Source organism: Paroedura picta, chromosome 9 (assembly GCF_049243985.1).
Source record: "Paroedura picta isolate Pp20150507F chromosome 9, Ppicta_v3.0, whole genome shotgun sequence".
Lineage (NCBI taxonomy): Eukaryota > Metazoa > Chordata > Lepidosauria > Squamata > Gekkonidae > Paroedura > Paroedura picta.
In genome coordinates, this window is record NC_135377.1 from 20,534,282 (window position 1) to 20,559,424 (window position 25,143).

At 40.5% G+C, this 25,143-nt stretch overlaps 1 protein-coding gene across 6 annotated transcripts in view; it reads right to left on the reverse strand.

The window, feature by feature from the left end:
* Positions 1-25,143, reverse strand: part of VPS13B (vacuolar protein sorting 13 homolog B) — a 383,695-nt gene that overhangs the window by 147,854 nt on the left and 210,698 nt on the right. For all 6 annotated transcript variants that reach the window (XR_013234028.1, XM_077351820.1, XM_077351819.1 and 3 more), the window contains exons 31-33: positions 15,205-15,408; positions 8,582-8,708; positions 4,547-4,690 (exon numbers count right to left, since the gene is read on the reverse strand). Coding sequence is in view for 5 of the 6 variants with exons in the window: in XM_077351820.1 (XP_077207935.1) it covers positions 4,547-4,690; positions 8,582-8,708; positions 15,205-15,408 (475 nt within the window). In the remaining variant the exon portion in view is untranslated. The remainder of the gene's footprint in view (positions 1-4,546; positions 4,691-8,581; positions 8,709-15,204; positions 15,409-25,143) is intronic.

Here is a 25,143-nt window from a genome sequence, read left to right on the forward strand (position 1 = left end):
TTCCAATTAATACTGGAATATTATTTGTGCTAACTAAAACTAACTAAAAAGCTGTTAAAATTCTGCTTCCTTCTATGTGCTTTTATTTTATATGTGTAGAACTAGAAGTCTTGCATGATGATTTCTGAGTTCAAAACTGCTAATTATTTTGGGGACCTCTGCCAATGATCCAGCTTCCATTGGGCAACTGCTTAAAACTGCCTTTCCACAGCAGCTGCTCCGTGTGTTTACGCTGTTTTCCTTCCACCACTGTGCCACATATATTGGCCCCTCTCTTCAAGATACCCTTTCGTGCCATCAGCAGGAAAATTGCTAGCTTTGTGAAGACAACCCATAAGGTAAAGGTAAGCAATCACATTTAACAGCCATTTTGTAGACACTTTTCGTAAAACAGGATTGCACTTACCAGCAACTGCTGTTCATTGAGTGGTCTTCTGTGCATTCACACAGGGGATCTGCGGCCATTACCTGCGGCCATAACTAGCTACCTTTCCCTGCAGCAACAAACTTTTTCTGGGGACCAGGCCAATGTATGCTACGGAAATTATTCTTTATAGATCATAGCATCATTTAATTAAATCAAGTCAATCAAAATTATTTTAAATTATAAACAATATTCCATGAAGCTTTAAAAAATTCTGAATAAGCAGCTGACATAACATTTGAGTGCGTCACTCATAATATAGAATGGTTATAAGCTGTTCATAATCAAAAGGTAGCTATTTGAAATGTAATAGTCTTTTAAAAAGAACATATTCCATTTAGCAACTATCCAAGGCTTCTGATGTTATAGCAAGATTTATTAAACTCACAGATTAAGCATAAAACAAAGATCCACCACATTTCATTCAACATTTTGATAGACTTGGAAAGAGAATGGCTAGAACATTCATCTCTTTTGGAGTATTATACCAATTTTAGAAAGAAATACAATCCCAACAATGAAGAGGCCTGTTTCCGATAACCAAATAACTCAGAACTTAAAGTCTGGACTGAGACCAATCCTGCACGTAACACTCAGATTAGAATGTCTATGATCCTTAACATTTAGTTCCTATTAAGCACACTGAAAAATAAATATAAATTATTGACATTAAGTTTCAGGGGGAAAAACTTGGAAAATTTACTTGGGCTCAACTACATTATTTATCTTTTAGATTTCTGACTGCATAATTCCTTTTTTTCTTTCTTAGGAAAAAATCATCTCCTTGGGGCAATTATCTTCTCAGTTACAAACCAGCATGATCAAATTTATTGGGAGAAAAGAAAATATTAGGGATTATTCATCTTATGCAACAATCATTTGTTCTTTTGAATAATGTAGGGTTTAAAGTCATATGACTGGGGCAGTTACTTCTGGAGACCTTATGCTAAGGATCTGGAGTCATAGGTGACTTTAACAGAAACCAAAACATGAACAGAGACCACCTTACATTCCTGAGGTGCCCTATCAGCAAAAAAGGTTGCTATATCGCTCATTTAATATGGATTATTTGGGACTCAGGTTGGTGAAGTGGTTAAGAGTGGTGGCTTCTAATCTGGAAAGCCGGGTTTGATTCCCCACTTCTCTACATGCAATCAGTTGTGTGACCTTGAACAAGTCACTGTCCTGTTAGAGCTGTTCTCACAGAGCAATTCTATCATAGCTCTCTCAGCCTCACCTACCTCACAGGTTTCTTTAAAAATTCTTTAAAATTTCTTAAAAATCAAGAAGAAGAGTTGGTTTTTATAACCTGCTTTTCCCTAAGGGGGTGTCTCAAAGCAACGTACAATCGTCTTCCCTTCCTATCCTCCCAAAAACATTGGAGAATATTTGGGACAATGTGACTGTAATGTGATGTTAGTAATATGTAATGGAATTTCGAATCTAACTCTCTGGTGTCAGGACAAGATAACCTGCCAGCAAAACTTGTCACTCGCAGGGATGCTTCCATGCTTGGGTGGAGATGGATGGGGCAAGCAACTAGTCTCTTTTGATTATTTACTTTCACAACTGGGAAAGTGTCTGCCATTAATTATGAACCTTGACAGTTTTATTTCTCCAATGTTTTTGTGAACTACAACTGAACTCAAAAGGACTGATTAGCTGTTTTAGCAAAGAAATATCATATGGCATAATATGGCATAATTTGGATATTATGACACAGTTGATTAATTTGCCCCTAATTTACCTTTGCTCTATATCTGTACTCTCATGATCCTTGTTCCATTTTATCTGAGGAAGTGTGCATGCCCACGAAACCTTATGCCTTGAATATCTCTTTGTTAGTCTTAAAGGTGCCCTCAGACTCAAATTTTGTTGTGCTACTTCAGACCAGCGTGGCTATCCACTTGAGTCTCTCCCTCTCTCAAATTTTGATCATAAATCAGCCAAAACTCCTGAGTATTTTTGTTGGGTTTTGTATTGTCATTTTTTTAAAACTTTGAGTTTGTAGATGTTTCAAAGGGCTGTCTGTTGGAGGAGGGGTTTGCAGTTCAGATAGCAGAAGATGGTCCTTTTTCATTGGTGAAAGAAATACAAGGGAGAGTCTAATGGGAACTAGAAAACCTATGGCCTATATTTTGGACTCTTTACTTCTTGCCTTTCTGGCAGCTCATTCCACAAGGAAATGAACCCATGGCTGTGAGGGGGAGGTAACAGGAAAACAAAATCCTCCTGCTGTCAGATAATATGTGTAACTCCCAGGCTTTTCTTTTTAAAGATAAAAGAAACTAACAATGCTACTAGAGATCAAAGCAATTACACAAAAGGTCTCTATGCCGAAATCAATTCTTAAAGGACTCATGACATCATTTTGATTACGCAGGACCTGTGTAAAGGTGAATCACCAGGAAGCCTGCATCCCAGGATTCTGACTATGAACACCTCCCCTTTGGTTGGTTGTGGCTTCTGTGAACTCATCTGCCAAGACAAGGATTGCAGCAGGTTCTGTAGCAAGTCAGGAGTTAGCTATGCAAGATGTGAATGGACAGGAATGGACAGGAATAATAAAAGGGATGTTTGATTCTTCAAAGGTTCATCATGGAGTCAAACAAATCAATATTCAGTTCACTAATACCCTAAGAATACCAGTCTCTCCAGGGTACACAGCAAGAACTTCATGTTCTTTCCTCAGCTCCGATGGCCTTTTAGAATGCACCATTATTTCACGTGAGTTACTCCCAGTGAGTTATTGCCATTACTTACTATCAGACATTTTAGTGATTTTCAGATTTTTTTCCTTCTTAACCTATATTGTGTAATCTTACTATTTATCCCAAAAAAGAATCATATTTTTTTATCCTTATCTATGCTATTTGATTCTGCTATATTTCTTTTTGCAAGAAAAATGTTTGTCTACCTCTTGCTGGTTTGTCTAACCTCAACTGAATTATGTGCTGGAAATGAAATACTTCAGAGTATCTTGAGAGGTCCTATATGAACCATGCAACATACCTTTGTTCTGGAACTTATCTTGCCATATGAATATATTCTCCGTGAAAGGCATGCAATCTAACAGGAAGTTCTACTTTGCAAGCTCCATGCAAAGCTTTGTGCTTTGTCAGTTCACCAGTGCTCAGTGTTTCTAAACTATAATCTCAACCAAGAAGTGTTTTACTTCAATAGGTCAACAATAATCAGTGAAATGAATCAAAAGAGCAAGGGACATTGTCTGGATATAATTGAGCCCTATGCAAATAATTCTGAAAATGATTTTCATTGTCAAGTTTGCCTGCTCTAAAGCCAAAGTACAGAATTTTTGAACAACATAGCCCTAAATTAAAAATCTGGGCACACATTCAATTTTATGATTCTATCCATTCCACTAAAGATGGGAAACAGGGCCTTGTAAGTTATTTATTGCAAATATTCCCACAGTATACTTAATCTCACAACTGACTTCAAAAAGAGGCCTGTCTGCTTGCATAATAGTCAAGGAAAAACTGTACTGTATGTCTTCTGTTTAGCATTTCAACAATAATGGAAAGATTGGTCTTCTGTGTTAGGCCTAGAAGCCTCCCACAGCAACTTCCTGCCATGTCAGTAATTGACAGCTAGGTTGTAATTGCTCATCTTAATCAACTTCACTTGGTTAGAAACATATTAACCCCACAATCCTAAATCAACTCCAAATTGTTGTGAATAAGCAGTGTGCTTCTGACCTGTGCTTAAAGAAGAGGCTCCTTGGGGAAGTACTTTCTAACATCCAAAGAATGTGGACTTCTCTCCCCTTCTGAAGCCAGAGATGGGAAGATGAAGAAAACAACATCTCAGCTGAGATATGATCAAAACTGATATTGTTAATTTGAGGAGAAGGAAGGCCAGAGCCCTTAAAAAACGAGCAAGAGAAAGGGGTTCTCCAACATTGCTGTAGCAGATGAAAAAGAACTGCGGAGGAAGTTGCAAATCTCCTTCCTTGCTCACTTGTGGTTGGAGATGCATCTCTCAGTCCTTTTATGGTGTGCGTAATATATAGTTCTCGCCAAAGTATGCTGAAAAAAATCAGTTTTGTAAAGAAAATAGCAATATAAATCTCAATAGCACTGAAAGAAAGCTGAGAATTACCTCGGCAGCTTTACCGGATGGTTCCAAAGCAACCATATTAGCTTGTATTAATTGCTGCAGAAGTTGTACTTGAGCCACACTGAGGAAGAAGTCCAGGCTTGTTGTCATATTCACTTCCAGAGAATGGCCACAAACTAAAATCTCCTGCGAAAAACAAGTTTATAAAGCATAGTGAATGGAAACCAGCTGTTTCTAGGAAATTATGTAATTTTCTTTTTTAACCAAGCATCACTTTAGACTATTATATTCTCTAAATTGGGACTATTAACATTTTCTTATCTTTTTGGGCAAAAAAAAAAAATGTACAGTGCGCCATCTGTAAAAGGAAATCAGGTGGGGGAGTGGTGGGATAAAATACCAAATTGCTGCCAACAGGATATTTGCTGATTAAGATACATTTCGTTTGTTTCACGTGTGAGGTCCTGTTTCTTTGTTGCATCAAATTCAGAGCTGTCAGGGCCCTTTTTTCATTTTCTTGGCTAGGGACTCCATTTACCCTTTCCTCAGTTCTTACAGACAGATATACATTTTGGAAAAGTAACTAATCTTGGTTTATAAAGAAATTGTGTACTGCAATTCAAGCTTAGTTGATTTGTAAATGATTGTAAACCACAGTTGACATCTTGGCAGTGTAACAGTTAGAATTTGAGGACTGTTATTCAATGGCTGCTATTACACATAAAGCAAAACAACAACAAAAACTAAGAATTTTTGGCAATTTCAGAGATGGAAAGCAGAAAAAAAACAAACAGCTTTGCTTACTAAGCAAGAAGTCATCCCGTTTTTTTCATGAGGAACATGTGCAAAAGTAGTCAAGATCTTGGTAATCTATAGTTGACCTCTCCCTTTTTCACTGAACGTATCCCAGGAAACAAATTCATGGAGAACTTGACTAGCCAAGACATTTATATACCTCAGTACAAGCAACAGTAAAATTCATGTTACTTTTCACCGAATGCTTTCTTTACAGCTCAGCAGTACTTTAACTCATATTTTCCTCTGGATTTATAGTTCTACCTGTTTGCAGTAGAAATGTGTGGAGAGAGACCACAGTTCAGTTACAGAGAATGTGCTTTACATATGTGTCTGTCAGGTTTTATAGTGGCTTCTTTACTGAAAGGATTTAACATATTAAAGTTTGATTCCTGTTTTAGCAGATTAAGAGTATACAACAGAGATTCCCAAACAGGGGTCCGTGGACCTCTGTGGGGGGGTCCATGGAATCTCTGAAGGGAGGCTATGTCCTTTCCCCTCTTGCTTTAATGGACTTGGCTACAAGCTAAGGAACTGGCTGCCTCCACCCAAAGGGCTCAATGGGTAGGCTATTGGTGTAAAAATCAAAGGGGTGGGGAGTTGGGGCACTGTTGAGCAGCCACACACAGCTGTAAATGACAGGAAGCAAAGAGTAGGACTCAACTGACAGTTCTCATAATGGAAGGAAGTAAAAAATGGGGTCACACAAGTATCAGTAGAAGGGCCAGGGATAAGTAGTGTAGTGGCCAGTTTTGCAGAATGGTGAAAACTAAGGCTGACTGTGAAGAGCTCCAAGAGGATCTACACAAACTGAGTGAGTGGGCAACAGTGTGGAAAATGAAGTTCAGTGTTAGTAAGTTTGAGGTGATGCACACTGGGACAAAAAATCTCAACCTCAAGTATAGTGTAATGGGGTCTCAACTTTCTGAGACTGAGTGGGAGAAAGATCATGGGGTCATAGTGGATAGCTCAATGAAAGGGTCAACCCCTAGTGTGCTGTAGCAGTGAAAAAGGCAAACTCTATGTTAGAAATAATAAGGAAAGAGATTGCAAATAAAATGCCTGATATTATAATGCCCCTGAATAGATCTATAGTGCAGCCTCATTTGAAATACTGTGCACAGTTCTGGCCAGTGTTATATCACAGAGCTGGAAGAAGGGCAACCATGATGATTAGGGAGCTGGAGTATTTTCCCTACAAGGAAATCATGAAGAGTCTGGGACTTTTCAGTTAGAAAAGAGATGACTAAGGGAGACATAATAGAGGTTTATAAAATTATGCACGGGCTGGAGAGAATTGACAAAGAGAAAACGTTCTCCAGCTTCCAAAATACAAACTCAAGGGCATCCAACAAAGTTGGTGGGCAGTAGATTCAGAACAGACAAAAGGAAATTCTTCACAAAGAGTGATTAAAATGTGGAATTCACTGCCACATGATGCAGTGATGGTCATAGGAATAGGCAATGTTAAAAGATTAGATAGATTAATGGAGGATAGGTTTATCAGTGGCTTCTAGCCATGGAAATTGAGGGGAACCTCCACATACACAAGCACTAAATTTCTGAATTCCAAATCCAGGAAACAACATCAGGAGATCCTCCAGAAGAACTGTTTGGCCACTGTGTATGGCAGGATGCTGGACTAGATATACCATTGGTCTGCTCCAGCAAGGCTCTTCTAATGCTCTTAGGCACCCCTACCAAGTGGTCTGAAGCTAAGGACCAAACTGGACAACTCTGATGTGAGGCTTCCTCACCCCTGTTATGAGCTCCCTGTCTTATGGCATCTCACCACCACTGTTTTATGTAAGGTTTTTTGTTATAATGTAAACCGCCCTGAGCCTCCGGGGAGGGCGGTATAGAAGTATGACAAATAAATAAATAAATAAATAAATAAATAAATAAATAAATAAATAAATAAAAGAGGATATCTCTCCCCCACCCCTCAGAATTGGGAAGGAATGGGGGGGGGGATCTGTCACCCAGGTCATTTTCTTTCCCAAGACTGGCGATTCTCTCTCTCCCACTCTCTTTGTCTCTCTGGGATTTCCCAGTCCTACCCCCACCTGTATCTAATCTCTTTTCACCTGCTCTACCTAGGAAATTATAAAAAGGAAAGGGTAGCCTTTCTTGCCTTTCCTCCCTTCTGCCTGTCTTCCTACTCAGCTCGTTACCATTGCTGCTCAGGGCTGCCTCTTAGCCTCTCCTATCCTAGTCTTTCCCAAAGTCTGGGCTTCGCCTCACCTTCTGACCACTCCCCTTCCTACTACTGCCTGACTCCTGGTCTTGTTCTCAGATGTGTTAGAACAATCTGCCTGGAACCACCCTCTCTCAGCCTGTCTCTCATGCGTGAGTCAAGCTCCTGGCCATCCTCAGCTCAGGTAACCAGGGTGGGCTTGAGTCAGGGCCAGGCACTGGATCCTGAGAACCAAGGAGAGAGAAAACTATGGTGGGGAAGGGCCCAAGGCAGGATCAGACCCCTGCGGCAATCTTAAAGTTAAAAAAAAAGTGCTAAAAAGGTGCTGAATCCACATGACAGAACTGGTGGTGTGGTACTGCCTAGTTTCCCCCTGAGTCTGAATTAAATCACAGAAGTAACAAAGGAAAATTGCAAAGTGTGCACACCTCACTAGTATCACTGTCCTTATCTAAACACCGCCCGTGGCGCCGTGGACTAAATAATTCGCTAAGGGGTTCTGGGGCGGGATCTGTCTGTGATGAGGAAGGGTCCAGATTGGACCCTTCCTCTGGACAGACAATCGGAGGGACCAATCGGCAGGCGCTTCTGGTCACTCTGATTCCCAGCCCCAACAACTGGCCTGATGCCCCAGGGAGCCCCCAGCAGCCGCATGAACGAGAGGCGCAAAGCGCCTCTCACCACGTCAGGCCGCCCCCTCAAAGATCCGCCGCCGCCCCAGAGAGCCGACCCAGAGGACAGCCGCCGGGGGACACGCACACAGGTTCGTTCCTAGCGCCCGCTGTATTCCTCATACAGCAGGCTATATTACTAGTATGGCTATAATCACCATGTCAGCCCTATATCCAAGAATCCCTAGACAATAGAGCAGGGATAGCAAACACTGGCAGGGGCTCATGGGAATTGTAGTCCATGGACATCTGGAGGACCACAGGTTGACTACCCCTGCAATAGAGGGTTTTTAAAAAACCAAGTATTTGGTCGTGTAAATACTATTTAGAACACTATATAATGTTACATTTTAACTACTGCAAAGAGTTGGTATCAAAAGATAAACGAAAATCTCCTTTTAATCAAATACTAACCTCTGTATGCAGATTCTCAGGTGAAATTACTTTCGTGAAAATAATGGCAGGAGCTGCTGTTATTCGCACCGTAAAATCTGTTAAAATTGGTGTTAAAATGGCTCTCCGTTCTTGTTGTCGCCTTATGCTGAAAGAAAGAAAAATAATGCTGCTTGTACATTCTTGGGACTTGGTGATTCTTCCTCAGTGTTTTCAGAGGAAGAAGAATGGTTCTGAGCTTTGGTCTCAACACAACACTTTGCTAATATAAATTAACTGGAATATGCTCCACTGTCAAGAGTCTGGGTGTGTTTGTGGATGCCTCTGCATCTATGGAGGCCCAGATCACATGTGTCGCCTGCCAAGCATTCTGTCACGTACGCCAGGAATGACAACCTGGACTCTACAGATCTAGCCACCATGATCCATACAACAGTCACCTCCAGATAAGATTACTGTAACTCACCCTATGCAGGGCTATCCTTGAAGCTGCTCCAGAAACGCCAACTGGTTCTAAATGTAGCTGCCTGGGTCCTTATGGAGGGTACATGTTCGATCTGTGCTCTCCCAGCTGCACTGGCTCCAGATTGGAGACTGGATCAGATTCAAGGTTCTGGTGTTAACTTTTAAAGCCCTAAACTGTCTGGGGCCCTTGTATCTATGGGACCCACAAAGAGCATGAAGATTTAGCAGTCAAAACTTGCTCAGAGTCCCTGATCCCAAAGAGGTGAAATTGGCACAACCACATCCAGGCCTGATAGAATGATCTACCTGAGGAGATCAGGTTTTATTTATTTATTTAGATTTTTATACCGCCCTTCCCTGCAGCTCTGGGCGGTTTACATAAAACATTTGGGAACACTTACATAGAACACTATCAAAATCAATATAACAGTATAACAATAACAACAACACACCAACTGGAACAATTAGAATGGCACTTTAACAATAACTTTGACAATCCCTCAGCAGGTTCGGTCCCTCAGTCTGGGGGGTGGGGGAAGGTTCCTGTGGGATCTTAATAATTTCTGCAGGGCCAGTAAATTAGAGATGCTCTGCCAGGTCTACGGTTGAGACCTAGAAATAACATTGAGATGCTGCTTGAAAGTCTACCCCAGACACGTTCTCTAAGGACTTATATAGCCCCTCCCCCAGTTCTGTCTCCATCTAACTCCCAAAAAGAGGAGGCGGCCTGAAGGTGGAACAGACAGATTTGATTTTAAATTTAATTAATTAATTTTAAAGTTTAAAACCTTATTAATGCATATTTTAAATTCTGAAGCTGCCCCAAGCCTCTGGAGAAGGGAACATATAAATGAAAAAATATATATATATATAAAGTCTGTGTTTTAACAATATTTTTTTCACTTGGAAAACTTTGTATGTCTTTCATAGTGTTTACAGGAGGCCTAACAAGTAACACTTCATGGATGCATATGCAAAATAACACAACTATAGCTGCAATCCTGTAAGTATTTACATAGCAAAAAACTGTACTAAGTAAAGTTGGACTTCCTTTGAAGTAATCCCACAAAGGATTGTAGTGGACTCTCATATTCTGGTCAGCACATTTGAAAACAGCTGTAGTCTAGTAAGAGAAAGCATTCTTGGGAAAGCCTGACTCTGGAAATCATATTCACACTGATGCAAGCAAGTGCTTCATCTGAGAAAGAGCTCGTTTTTAAAAAAAAAATTCTATCAATACCCCTTCCTGCCAGTCAGCATCACCCAAGTCTTAGCCAGATACTCTTTAAAACAAATGTTTTTCATTCACTCTTAACCATCAGTCATCTCACATATGAAATACAAGAAAGTGTGATTAAAGCAGTCTCTGGGCACTCCATTTTTAGAATAAACTGCATTCGTACAATTTTCACTGCTTAATATTTTGGTTATTCCAGTTATCTCTTAAGATTAACAATGGACAAACAAAAAAAAACAGCAATGCCCATTTAACAAGGAACTAGCCAAGTGACACAAATATAGTGGCTCTATGAACAGCAATAGTTGGCAGGGGTAGTCAAACTGCGGCCCTCCAGATGTCCATGGACTACAGTTCCCAGGAATGCTGGCAGGAGCTCCTGGGAATTGTAGTCCATGGACATCTGGAGGGCCGCAGTTTGACTACCCCTGGTTGAGAGTCTTCTATCCAAATACATCTCAGCTGAAGAATGGATTGGCATCAGTAGCTTAAACTCACATAAAAAGTAACGCCCAATTCCAAATCTTTATAGCATTGAAATGTTCAGCCTTTTAAGTATTGTTATTTCTTGAATTTCATAAGTTAAAGAGATATCCAGTTTTTCTGATGCACATCTACTGCACATCAGTACCAGCTGGGTGACTGTGGGTCCATCAGAGTTCTTTCAGAGCTCTCCCAGTTCCAACTACCGCACAGTGTGTTTGTTGTGGGAAAAGGAAGGGAAATTATAAACTGCTTTGGGACTCCTTTGGGCAGTAAAAAGTGGAGTACAAAAAAACAGCCATTCTTCTATTTCCTTCCCAGTAACATTTGCCTCATTTCAGAATTCCTTAGGGAATAAGCTAAAGCAGGTATTGGAATAAACACAGGTAGAAATAGAAACTGAAGACAACTTATTGTCTTCAAAAGCAAGGTGTTTCTCTCAGCGGTTTCATGGGGAGAACAAGAAATAAACCTTCACTTTCTTTATTAAGTCCTCCACACTGTAGTACCCTTAAGTATTCTGTTAACTTGTCACAGGTGTGTACCATATGAACTTCCTCAATCAGGAATGGTGTAATGATGGTACTATGACCATACTTTATTCACTCCAGGTCCCACTTAGGCATCTGTTACATATTTATTGCTTTAAAAGAAAGACAGGACTTTCAGAAGTATTAAAGTAGCTGACTGTTCATAGTACTCTTTTAAGAACATCTGTTTAAAGTAAGACATTGAGAAAACAAAAAGGCAGGTGGTATCTGGCAAGCCTGAACACAGGAATTATATGCACTTAAATACAGGAGTTTATGATTTTGTTCAACAAAAAGAGTGTTGGTTGGAAGTTTTATTTCCATGCACCCTACATAGTATGCTGCATATTACTGTCCTGCACTGCAAAGGAAATTGGCCACATAGTCATCCTGGAAAAATAATGTAGGAAGCAGATCTGTATTCTTAGATACTGAAAAGTAACAGTAAAGATAATGTTGGTTTTTTGAAAGACCAAAGTGTGACATAATATTACTCAGTAAAAATAAGTGAAATGCATATGACCTTGCTGCTCAAAGTAATTTAGTATAGTGACAGCTGCATATCTGCTAGAGGTTGTAAATTACAAGTAGATCCTCAAAGGAGAGGTTGGATGAAAAAGTGAAAGAACTGTATAAACTGATGTTTGAAGATCTTTGATTCAGGATATATGGAATACTGTAGTGTAAGTGTACAATGACAGTAATTTATCTCAAGATAAATAATAAAGCTTATTAAAGTATTAAATGAGCCTCTTGTGGCGCAGAGTGGTAAGGCAGCCGTCTGAAAGCTTTGCCCATAAGGCTGAGAGTTCAATCCCAGCAGCTGGCTCAAGGTCGACTCAGCCTCCATCCTTCCGAGGTCGGTAAAATGAGTACCCAGCTTGCTGGGGGGTAAACGGTCATGACTGGGGAAGGCACTGGCAAACCACCCCGTATTGAGTCTGCCATGAAAACGCTAGAGGGCGTCACCCCAAGGGTCAGACATGACTCGGTGCTTGCACAGGGGATACCTTTACCTTTACCTTAAAGTATTAAAGGTAAAGGTATCCCCTGTGCAAGCACTGGATCATGTCTGACCCTTGGGGTGACGCCCTCTAGCATTTTCATGGCAAACTCAATACGGGGTGGTTTGCCAGTGCCTTCCCCAGTCATTACCGTTTACCCCCCAGCAAGCTGGGTACTCATTTTACCGACCTCGGAAGGATGGAAGGCTGAGTCAACCTTGAGCCGACTGCTGGAATTGAACTCCCAGCCTCATGGGCAGAGCTTCAGACTGCATGTCTGCTGCCTTACCACTCTGCGCCACATGAGGTTCTAAGATGAAAGTATTAAAAAGCAATTATTTCTGGATCCACAAAAATTATTTCTGGATCCATTGCAGGAAATATCAGGAAAGAACATCCAACAGTGTCTTTTCTCAAGAACTTGGGATGAAAAATCTGCTTGGATTTTCTATTCCATCCTTATGCTTTCTATACGTTATATATCCCCACTAGGGAAGCAATTATATTAGAATCAACCCTTTTCTTATTAAGTTCTTTAGGACCAGCAAGAAAGATATTCCTGACTCAGATAGTCTAGGCTAGCAGATCTCTTCAGATATCAGACGCTAACCAGGGTCAGCCCTGGTCAGTACTTGGAAGGAAGAACACCAAAGCAGTCTATGGTTGCTGTGCACAGGGAGGGGAGTGGCAAACCACCTCCAAATGTCTTGTCTCTTGCTTTGGAAACCCTATAGATTCATTATAAGTCAGCTGTTGTTTGTCAAAAAACAAGCCTAAGAATACTGCACCTACTAAATTAAGACATACTAGAAACTTAGTGATGCTTGGGTTTGTTTGTTTTTTGGCAAAAAAAAATCCTTCCCAAAAGAAGGATTATATAGTCTTTATCTAGTCTTTCTGATAAAATCAGGAAAATGTCTTAATCGCTTATCTGTTCATGCCTCCTGCAGGGTTCTCCACTCTGCAGGTATGAATCTGCTGGTGGTCCCCGGGCCCTTGGGACGATTGCTTGGCCTCGACCCTGGCCCCAACCTGGTGGAATGAGCTCCTGGAAGAGCTAGGGGCCCTGGTTCCACAGGGACGGAGCTCTTCCACCAGGCGTTTCAATTGAGGCCAAGGGAGTATCTGAAGTCAGGATCTGGGGTCCCGCCCAGCATTGAGCGCTGCACATCTGGTGCAGCAGATCTGAGTCTAACTGGTGTTTCTAGATCAGATAGAATTACTAGTCATTTGTCACAGCTTATCGGAATAGAGGGTGACCTCTGGTTTTTACTGCCATCTGGGGATTTATAAGACAATACTGTTGTATGTAATTGTAGGTTTTAATGTTTTATAATTTTATGGGGTATATTGTTTTTATTGTTGTAAGCCGCCTCGGGACGACTTAGTCAGGAGATGCGGGATATAAATTAAATTATGAATAAATAAATGAACTACTGTCATTGATCCACCCCTGAAGTGCCTGAACTAAAGGCACCAAAGGAGTTTTTGATGTTCTACCTCAGGAGATCCAGAGATAGAATTCTCAGTATGTTTTATTTTTTTCTAATAGAAAAGAGCAGTGATGCATTTGCAAAGCTTTTAAAGGCTCTTTCATTTTCTGGGGATCAGATGAGGACCTCAGCTGTGGTTTGTTTTTACAAATGTCTACGATATAAAGATGTCATGATCACTGCTCCACTTGCTGGAGTGTCAGCCTTTCCACTGCAAACTGCCCTTTTCTTCCGTTTATAACACGGCCTATTAAAAGTCACACCAGCATGAAACTTGGCAATTGAGTTCTCAAAAGCAGTTTATTATGAATAGTTTTAAAAGGCTAGCCTAGATGATTTAAAATGGTTCTTAAGAACAACACAGACACATAATAGTTGCACTTGATGTATTATATTGAAGAAACGTCCTTTCTTAATGTACGTACATTAAAGATCTTTTCCTACTTTAAGTGAAAAAAGTATACGGGCAAATGGGGAGATAATCCTCTTAGCATGACTGCTACTTGCTTCTTATAGAAAATTTTTGACAAATGAAGATCTTTGCAAAATCAATTTTTTGGGTTTAATGAAAAAATTAAGCCTTTGTTTCAGACATAAAATGAGTCTTGAGTAGGCGTGATGGTAATTATAATGAACATGTGTAGAGAAGAAGAGAGCTGGGACTACTGATTTGGCTTCCCTACCTCTACATGTTCTGAAAAGAACTTCTCCATTAGGAACTGTTCTTCAGATCAAAGATATGAAGGCTGGTCAGTTGCAAGAAGTAACAAATTTGATTCCCTCCTCCCCAAATGATTCTGTAAATTATCTGCACAGGGCTTCTGTAACATCTAACTAAAAAACCATCAAAGCCTACCGTAGCAGAGTAATAAAAATTGAAAATATCAAAGTAATATTTCTATGTTGAGCTGAACGTTTCTTTTTTTTCTTTTTTGCATATCAACAAATCAGCGGAAATTTGTCATTAAAAAAAATCACATCTGTTTTCATTCACGGAAGCACAAAAACTGGTTTCGAGCCAAAAGGAAAAATGTCTTTTTTGTCCTTTTCTGGCTTAAAAATGTCTAAAATGGTTTTGTTCAAACTCTGTAAAACTACAAAGGGGATAACAACTCTCTTGTTTCTAAATGGGAATGGTGAATGCCAGGTTCCAGCCTGGAGTCAAATTTTATGGCTACATAAGAAGCTATTATGGAAATATAGACATAACTGTATCTACATGGCAATTATAGTGTAACAATACTACAAACAACCATTTGAAATGCGCTATTTAGTCTCTAGTTCATGGAAAACATGTTTGCCGTGGAATGCAAACACATGTGAACATACAGATACCAAAACCTTTTGCTCAGATATACACTATGCTATCATAACTGATTGGTTTTTATTTTTAATAAAAGGTTGGAGCCACTATATAAAACTTGTTTCTTACCTACTAGCCATATTCCATTCAAGAGCTGGATTCTGATAATTCCTTTCGCTTTCTGGAAGTGTCCTTCCTTTACCATTTTCCTTCTCTGGCTTCAACTGATCCCACTGAGCTGTACCAATGTTGATGGAATGGAGATCTATTTGATATTGCCTGTCTTCTACCTCTGATCCAGGATCACGAATAATTCCTAGATTCAACGCTCTCCTATGATAACAAAAAGAAATTGAAGAGTTAAGAAAACTGCTCAGTTGTTTTCATTTCTAAACCATCAACTGGAGTTTCAGAGCTATATTGTGAGGGATAAAGCCTAAAGAAAGTTTTACCCATTAATCAGGTTAATTAATTAAATAATGACTTCTATCATCAGTATTAGGTGCATATGTAATGTAATTGTCTTAGATATTCTCTATATACCTACTGCAAGGAAAATATGTAAGGATTATTAACAACAACAAAATAAACAACAGCAATCTTAAAATACATTGTGTTACGATAATTTGGCAAGATGTCAATTTTTGTTTCTTACCTTCATAATTTCACTAAATCATGTGTTATGCCTGCTCAAAAAACATTTTTGTGCTTTCAAGAATATCATAGTAACCATTTTGTAGCATAGGAAAGGACACCCCACTCCCCAGAAAAATAAGCACCTCTAATAACACACATATAATAATGTGTATTCCTCCTTCAAAACAAATAGGGGCTTATGTATTCAAACTAACAATTGACTGCCCCTGTGTTACAGATGCTACACATCGTGAGGCGTAGAAAATAAGAAACAAAAAAAAAAAGCTCTCTCGTTGTTAATTTGTGAAAGAAACCTTGAAAAATTAAAGCTTCATTTTTCAAAGGAACCAAGGTCAAAGGTCACAAAATATGATATTGGGCCCCTTGGATAAAGAAATGCTATTTGAGCCTCCTTAATTCCTGCTCAGTGGCCACAGAATATTCTTGGTTGCAACCCTTTGATCACCTTCTTCCCATCATTGGTGGGACAGTTTCCTGCCTGTGGGAAAATAAGTGGCACATACTTTCCTTCTTAAGATGCTTCGGTTGGAAGGATTTTTCAGGTTTCAGGGCATGCTGCTTAAGTAAGTAAGATGTTTGCAGGCGAGACAGGGCCTTTGACAACCCACTGTTCATTATGGCTAGTCCAAAACTGCAGCATTCATGGTCTACATCAGGGATAGTCAAATTGCGGCCCTCCAGATCTCCATGGACTACAATTCCCATGAGCCCCTACCAGCAAACACTGGCAGGGGCTCATGGGAATTGTAGTTCATGGACATCTGGAGGGCCGCAGTTTGACTACCCCTGGTCTACATGAATGACTGTTAAGAAGAAATGCTATGTTCTTTAGTGCCTGTTCTCCGACTCACTGTGTAGACCAATTAGCAACAAAAAGCATCCAGTCTTAAACAGAATAAGTTACCTATTTGGTATTCAAATTGGCACCGAACTGTTGTTTAGAGAGCAGAGATGAGTCATAGAATCATAGCATTGCAAGGGGTCATACAGGCCATCTAGTCTAACCCCCTCCTCAATGCAGGATCAGTTCTAAGGCATCCAGGAGAAGTATCTATCCAGCCACTGCTTAAAGATTGCAAGTGAGGGGGATTCCACTGCTGAACTACCCTGACTGTGAAAAAAAAATCCCGAAATCTAGCTGGTACCATTCTATATGGACTTGAAATCCATTAAAGCACATTACTAATAGTAATAATCTAATAATAATAATTACTAATAGTAATAATAGTAATTTACTATTGCTGCAGAAGAACAAGGTCCTATGCAGTGAGGAAGCAATTACATCCAATGAGTAACGGCACAAAGCACTAGGGAAGTACATGACAAAAAACATAAGAAGCAAGTCCTGGCTATAACCTTTAAGATGCTGATAGATGCAAAATCTAGGATGAGCAGCTAGTCTTGGCAAATTAAACCCCCAAATGCCATAAATTAAAATTATGTACATGACACTACAGCAGCTTCTGCTGGCCAATTGAGTAAGAACAGCAGCATCTCTTTTCCCAGAGTTAAGTAACAGGTAGGAAGCAGCCTCTGCAGTTCTGAACAAGCTGGAGAAAGAAGTGAGTGTCCCATTCTATCAACACACACACATATTTATACATACATATAGATATAGATGATATAGATATAGATGATATAGATATAGATGATATAGATATAGATATAGATATAGATATATAGATATAGATATAGATATAGATATAGATATAGATATATTCCTGTCCTGTTTTACAGTTTATCTCCCAATTCATTCTTGAAAATCTTTCTTTATCACAACTTGTCATCTTGCATTCACGACGAGCTGTGCATAAGATTATTTGGCCAACCTATCATAAAGACGAATCCACTAAACACACAACTTTAGCTAGTTTTACTCTATCAGGCAAACAAGATTTTATTTACGAATAAATGTTATTGATATATGGAAGAAACCTGGAATTTACCTCACAAATACTGAATGATCAGAAAAGTTATTAAAAGGAGAGTGAGGCGGGCTCCATACAAGACTCAAGGATATTCCAAGGGCAAGGTGCCACCACTAAGAGCCTTGCCTCTGCTTGCCACCCACCCTCAGGCAGTTGTACATAGAATGCAGTGTGGGAGAAACTTTGGTGTAGTGGTTAGGAGTGCAGACTTATAATGTGGCATGCCGGGTTCAATTCTGCACTCCCCCACATGCAGCCAGCTGTGCTCACCATGGCACTGATAAAACTGTTCTGACCAAGCAGTGATATCAGGGCTCTCTCAGCCTCACCCACCTCACAGGGTGTCTGTTGTGGGGAGAGGACAGGGAACGCGACTGTAAGCCGCTTTGAGACTCCTTCAGGTAGAGAAAAGCAGCATATAAGAACCAACTCCTCCTCCAGGAGTGATATGACCCTGTATGTTAGTCCTTGGCAGTAGCCTTGAAGATTTTTGGACCAACTGAAAATTCCAGTTTTAAAGGGCAACTCTGTGTAGAATGCATTTCAGTATTCTAGATCCTAAATGGCCAGTTTAACACACTGTTCTCTGGACAAGCTGAAATATTTGCACAATGGCGATTGTAAGCCACTTTCAGGTAGTAAAAAGCAGGGTAAAAAGCCAACTCTTCTTTCTCTTCTTCTTCCAAGGGCAATGACATGTGCATTATAATAGTCAAATGATGAAGTTCCTGATCATACAAAACAGTAGTAAGGCCCTTATCAAGAAAGGGTACTTCTGACACAGCGGCCTCTCCAGCCATCTTGCCCACAAATGTCTCCTGAAAATCCAGAAACAAAGCCAAAGTGAAGAATTCCTGAAACAACTCCCTTTTTGTAGTATCAGGATCACTGTCATTTAAAAGAAGCTGGCAAATATTCCCTTTGTTAACAAAGTAGAAATACAAAACAAAGAGCAAGAATTATAATGCAGACCAATACTAGACTATATAGAACAACAAAATCAAAGCTGATCTCAACCATGGGGTTAATACAATATTTGGACTAATTTTTAGAGGATGTAAAAGAACAGGATATGAACTCTTAAATCTATGCTCTATGAAATTTACAGGGTTTTTCTATAAACAGTAACTGTAGTGGATAATTATAAGTAGTATTCTTTTCTGGTTTTTTCCTGTATATTTCTAAATAAATAAAAACTATATGTCCAAAAAAAATGTTGTATTGTATCGGGAAAGCCCACATAACGCGACCAGATTTCCGGGGCCACAAGGCGGTACTGCATTCAAAGACAACCTTAGGCATGCAATGTACTGCATTCAAAGACAACCTTAGGCATGTAACAGGAAACATAACTGCAATGTTTTTCTTTTTAACTTGATTTAGTGTGGGTCAGGCATTTTGTATGTTTATACAAGAAACAGCTCGTGTTGAATTAGTTACTACTCACTGCTGAATAGGCATAATTCAGAGGTACATTGTAAGCAAGTCAAAGGTATTCCCTTACAGGTCAGCAGAGACCTATGAAAGGCCAAAAAATATCCACACACACATATATATATGCTATTGAATATTTAATCATGTTTATTACAAAAAGCTCAACTTTCACCCATTTCTGTTCTTCCTAAAGGAAGAGGAATATCAACACTATATGGATGGGATGGTTAATTCTGAAAGTATTGTTCTTAAATGTGAAGTTCAGGTGATAACTGAAAAGTCACTGTGCCTTGGCCAAGCGTACTGCTTAGATCAGGCCTTTTCAGCTCAGGTTTCATGAAACTATGGAGTTTCTTGATGGCCCTGGAAGGGCTTCCCTAATGGGCATAAATTAATTTTTAATATATTTTTACTTGTTAAACATTTATCAGGTGATAGGACCAAATATGGTCATGTTGATCCACCCACCCCTCCCAAAATGGCCAATGATGGGCATGGAGGGGATAGGAATGGGAGGGGAAAGCCCCCGGGTAGGGGTGTACACAGCTGTGCTTCCCAACCATATTTTGCACAATCACGCCACTTCTGGGGTTTCTCAAAGCCTGAAGAATGTTTCAGGGGTTTCTCAATAGTAAAAAAGTTGAGAAATGATGGCTTAGATTGTCATTATACAAATACAGAAGTACAGTAAACTGCTCTAAGAATTTGAAATACATAAGAAAAGTGTCTGGGAAGGTTGAGTAAGAAAGTTACATGTGTCCTTCCATAATTTCTCCCACGGTATAGTTTTCCTAAGTTTAAAAAGTGATTTGAGTATTCAGTACAAGAGATTTCAGAATAAAAAAAACTGCTGGCACACATGTGTGCACACACATTTCCCTTTAAAACTCTAACATGCTTAAGATTCAAAGTAGTTCATGAGCACATAGGAATTCTAGACGTGATCTGGTGGTCACAGAAGAGTCATCTCTGTAAAAAAAATAATTTACATGTACACTATTCTGGAATTAGACTTCTTGTTGTTGTTAGTTGCAAAGTCGTGTCCGACCCATCGCGACCCCATGGACAATGATCCCCCAGACCTTCCTTTCCTCTACCATTCCCCGGAGTCCATTTAAGCTCGCACCGACTGCTTCAGTGACTCCACAATTCATAAAATAGAAAAGGATCTTGGGGGAAGAAATTATGTTTCGTAAGTGGCAATGGGTTTGGGAAACAGTACCAACATTTTTGTTCTCTACATATAACAAAGATAATTTATTTAAAATAGAATTCTAGAATCATAGAGTTGAAAGGGGCCATACCGGCCATCTAGTCCAACCCCCTGCTCAACGCAGGATCAGCCCAAAGCATCCTAAAGCATCCAAGAAAAGTGTGTATCCAACCTTTGCTTGAAGACTGCCAGTGATTTTGGGATGGTATTTAACACTGCACAATTTAGCACTACATATTTATTTACATTATTTATAGTAAATATAAGCCATGAGTAGTCTCTTGTATCGAAGAACTGGGACACAAAAAAGTAACCCTGTTATTTAAATTGCAAGACATCCTGAAGGATCTTCAAGCATAAGAATTGCCTATGAAGGGCCCTGGGATTTAACTCAGCAAACTAGGAAAATCATATGCACCAACTAATTATTTAACCTAAGTACGACTATATTTACACATATGGAATCAAGTCAACAGAAAGTGGTGTATATTTGGGGGGGGGGGTTGTCTTTTGTCTCAAAAATATTTCTGAAGAATAATGCCATACCACTCCAAATCCTTAAGCACTAATTATAATATCTGGTTTTAGATGTATCAGATGCCTTTAGCATCCGGAATTATATTTATGAACCAAAAAAAAACCCCTTTCCTTAAAAATTTTGCGAAATTAACTTCAATGCAAAATGACCAGCCTTTCATTACCACGGTGGTGCCAGGTGAATGCCGGTATAATATGAATTTGTTTTCCATTTGGGACAATCTGCTTTAATGAAACGGACCACAGAATGGTCAGAATTGATTGTGGTATAGGGATCACAGGAAAGCCACTGAACACATGAAAGGAATTACAGCAGACCACACATCAAACATTTTGGCCATGCACTTCCTCCCTCTTACCCTCGTGGCAGGAAATACACTACATATCCTGTGAGGTGACCAGACATTTAAAAGTAGTCCCTTGTTCCAAAAGCTCTGTGTACAGTAATTGACCACAAATAAGCAGAAGGACATTTTCCACTGCAGTTGTCTTCTAGACCTATATCTGGAGCACAATAGTGATAAAGGTCAAGTATGCAACTATACAATAGATTTCCGAGCTAAGCGAAGAGGATAGTTTCAAATGTAAGAAAGAGTCGGCTTTTCTACCGTGTAAGTATAATCTGCCAGGTAATGCAACTGTCTCTTACTTAACTGCTTCAACAATAATTAAAATGAATGCAACCGACTAGGGGGTTGATTTTTACATTTTAATACTTATTTGCTGTTTGAAAGGAATAACATTACTTTAAGCCAGGATGCATATTCTCAATGTTCGTTTGATAGCTGAGTAAATTATATGTGCTTGTAACTTCAAGCGGAGGTTTAGAAATATGTGTGGAGGATAAAACTCCTCCCCAACTCACAATAACACTCTTCTAAACCAGTGAATGCTGGCAGAGGCTCATGGGAATTGTAGTCCATGGACATCTGGAGGGCCGCAGTCTGACTACCCCTGTTCGAAACAGACTCGGAAAGGAGAACACAGAATAGAGAGTGAGCTTAACGGGAATATGAAGTCGCCTGTCATATAGCCAGATGTAGGAACATAACACATTCTTCACTGATTTGCTTTATGGGTAAAATAATTTTTAAGCTCGGATTTTAACATTGTTTGTCCGTAACAGGACACTGAGTTTGGGCTTTGCCAAACATTACATAAATATTTGGCTTTCTGCTAAACTGAGGCAAACAGCTTCCTTCTGATGCTGCAGCTCTTTTCCACTGGTTGTTCCTGAAACTAAATGTTTGCTTCAGGCTCGGCTTGTTTAGCGGTACAATACCTCAGCCTTATCAGGTGCTCTATACATATTCACCTGGAAATACTGAGGTTGAGTTTCACTAAACACAAGCATCACTTCCTCTTTGTGGTACTTACTTGAATGCAGTATGATAAAAGACATAGCATCCACTGTGGGTTTGATAAGCTGACATGGGACAGGAGTCCTTTGTCACTGTTGTGTCAGTTCATCAAACCCATACATGGACATCAATCATATCCTCTAAGAGACACAGTGAAATGATTTAAGTCAAGCAATTGTATATGATTTCCACTGGGCTTTCTCTAAATGCTTGATATATGATATAACTGCATGTCTCTGATTTACTGTGAAACTGCTTATTTGCAATGTGGATGGAATGCAGAGAGAGCACTGTTCAATAATTTTGCTCATTAGGAACTCAGGTGCATCTGTCTCTGAAGACTCTCTTTGGAAGGAAGAAACACACCTAAATGGTATTATACAAAACCTCCGTCCAACTGATTTTACATTTTTGTTTTCATCTCTGGGAGATACAAGAGAATGCAAAGGATATAGCCATGAGCGGGAAATTCTAATATCTCCAAAGAAGCAATGCGGATAAAAATTGTTTATAATCTCAGCCAACTCATGGAACCACAACTTCTGTGAATCATCTGGGACACCTCCAGATAATGTGAAACTGGAAGTAAAGATGGTAGGTTGGATGCTGTGGATCCATAACACCAGCAGCAGTGCTTTCTTGGCACAAATAGCATTAGGATCCTTGCACTAGAAGAAAATGCCATATCGAGCGAACCAGATCCACAAGATGCACCCTATCAAGAGCCAGCTTGTTATAGAGGTTAAGAATGCCAGCTAGGGTTGGGTGCCTTGGTGTCCGAAACAGCCATTCATGCCCAAAGCAGCCAACGGCGCAGTGCAGGGGGGGGAAGGGAGGCGTGGATGCTGGTGCTGGCATGCTGACCAGTGCACAGTCTGCGCCAGCGTGTGTGCACCGACTGGTGTGCCAGCGCCCGCGACTCCCCTCCCCCCCTACACCACGGTGCTGGCTGCTTTGGGCGCGGACAGCCACTTCGGATGCCAAGACACCCAACCCTAGTGCCAGCTTCTACTCTGATGGGCCAGGTTTGACTCCCCACTTCTCCTCATGCAGTTGGCTGTCTGTTGTGGGGAAAGGAAAAGGAAGGCGATTGTAAGCTGCTCTGAGACTCCTTCTGGTAGAGACATGCAGCATATAAAAACCAAATATTCTTCTTTTGCATTTTGAATGAAAAGAGTTTGCTTTCCTATATAAATATTACAAGTTAAATCCCAGGAATAGATTGTGAAATTTTGGGGATACAGATTGTTCCAAACATCTATACAGCACTTTGCAGGAAAACACTAACAATGGTGCTGGCTGGACAAGAAGGAGAAAAGAAGAAAAACAAGATTATAAAGACTGAAGGTGAAGGCAAGAGGTCAGTAGGCAAAGATATTCCATATGTATATGCAGTTTTGAATGTTCAAAAAACCTGAAACACACATTATCTCAGTAAAGCATCCAAATGCTAAAAACGGGAGCAATGGCTGAGAGCCAGTGGTCTGGAGGTGGTCAAAAATTTATGTAGAATTTTTTGAAATCACAGGATGGTTTCTCATTTTATTAATTGATTTATAATGATAATATGGGGCTCAGGGTCCCTTCTTCATTGTGTGGCGCCATAATCTCAATGACAATTATTGCCCTGTTTTCAGGAGAAGGGCAAGGTGACTTGCTCAGGAACATGGCAATCAGAAGATTACTGGCACCAGAAGAGCTTTCACAATGAATCAATGAATCATAGAATAATAGAGTTGGAAGGGACCTCATGGGTCATCTAGTCCAACCCCCTGCACTATGCAGGACACTCACATCCCAATCGCTCTACTGTAACCTTCCGCCCCCTTGAACCTTCACAGAGTCAGCCTCTCCATCAGATGGCTACCCAGCCTTTGTTTAGAAAGTGCTTCCTATTGTAATTTATATACTGCATAAAGCCTTCCTGTGCATTCTCAAAAGGCAATCCTAGTGTGGCAGCACTACCACAGTATTGTACAACTATCTGTAAACCCTTATCTGACATGGTAGATGTGTGTGTGTGTGGGGGGGGGGATGAGCTGAGTCCCAGTTGTCACAACTAGGGTTGGGTGCTTCAGCTGCCGAAGCAGCCGTTCCAGCCCAAAGCAGCCAGCACCGTTGCACAGGGGGGATGGGAGGCGCCGGTGCCGGCATACCATTCAGTGTATGCCCACAGGCACTGTGCCTGCGTGCGTGCGCGAACTGGCGCACCAGCACTGACACCACCCCTCCCCCCCTGCACCATGGCGCTGGCTGCTTCGGGCTGGAACGGCCACTTCTGTGGCTGAAGCGCCCAACCCTAGCCACAACTCTCCCTTCTAAATTGCTACTAGAAATTGCTGCTAAGAAATGTCTTTGCTAGCTCCAATGCCTGAAGAAAAGCTGGCCTATCTGCACACTTTGATATGACCTACCACTCACAGAGGGAGAGTAGTGTTTTGCTGTGCTTACTCACTGACAAACCCCTCTCCCACGTAGCACTGTTGCAGAGAGAGAAGAGGGTCAAGGTCCCTATTCACCTTGCTGCCCTGCATAAGTTTTGCCAACCTCTGAGGAGGACCTAGAGAGCTGCCAGAATTTCAACCGATGTCCAAAACACAGATATTTGGTTCCTTGGAGATAAAGGTAGGGCAGTATACAAGTATAAAAATAAACAAACAATTATTCCTTTGTAGGGTTGAATCTATGGCATTCTACTCTGCTGAGGTCCCTCCCTGTGCTCTAGCCTCAATCTCCAGGAAATCTCCTACCCAGAGTTTGCAGCCCAAGCCCTGAATCCATCGCAGTGGCTAGGCAAGGTATTCAGAAGACTTAGCGTGCGTTCCCCAAAAAACAGAGACACAGATCCTTTTGCCCATCACGTCTTATGGCCTTGCCAGACAAGGGGCCTCTAAAAAGGCCTGATGCCATTTCCTGAGAGTTCGTTCTGGGGAGGGGA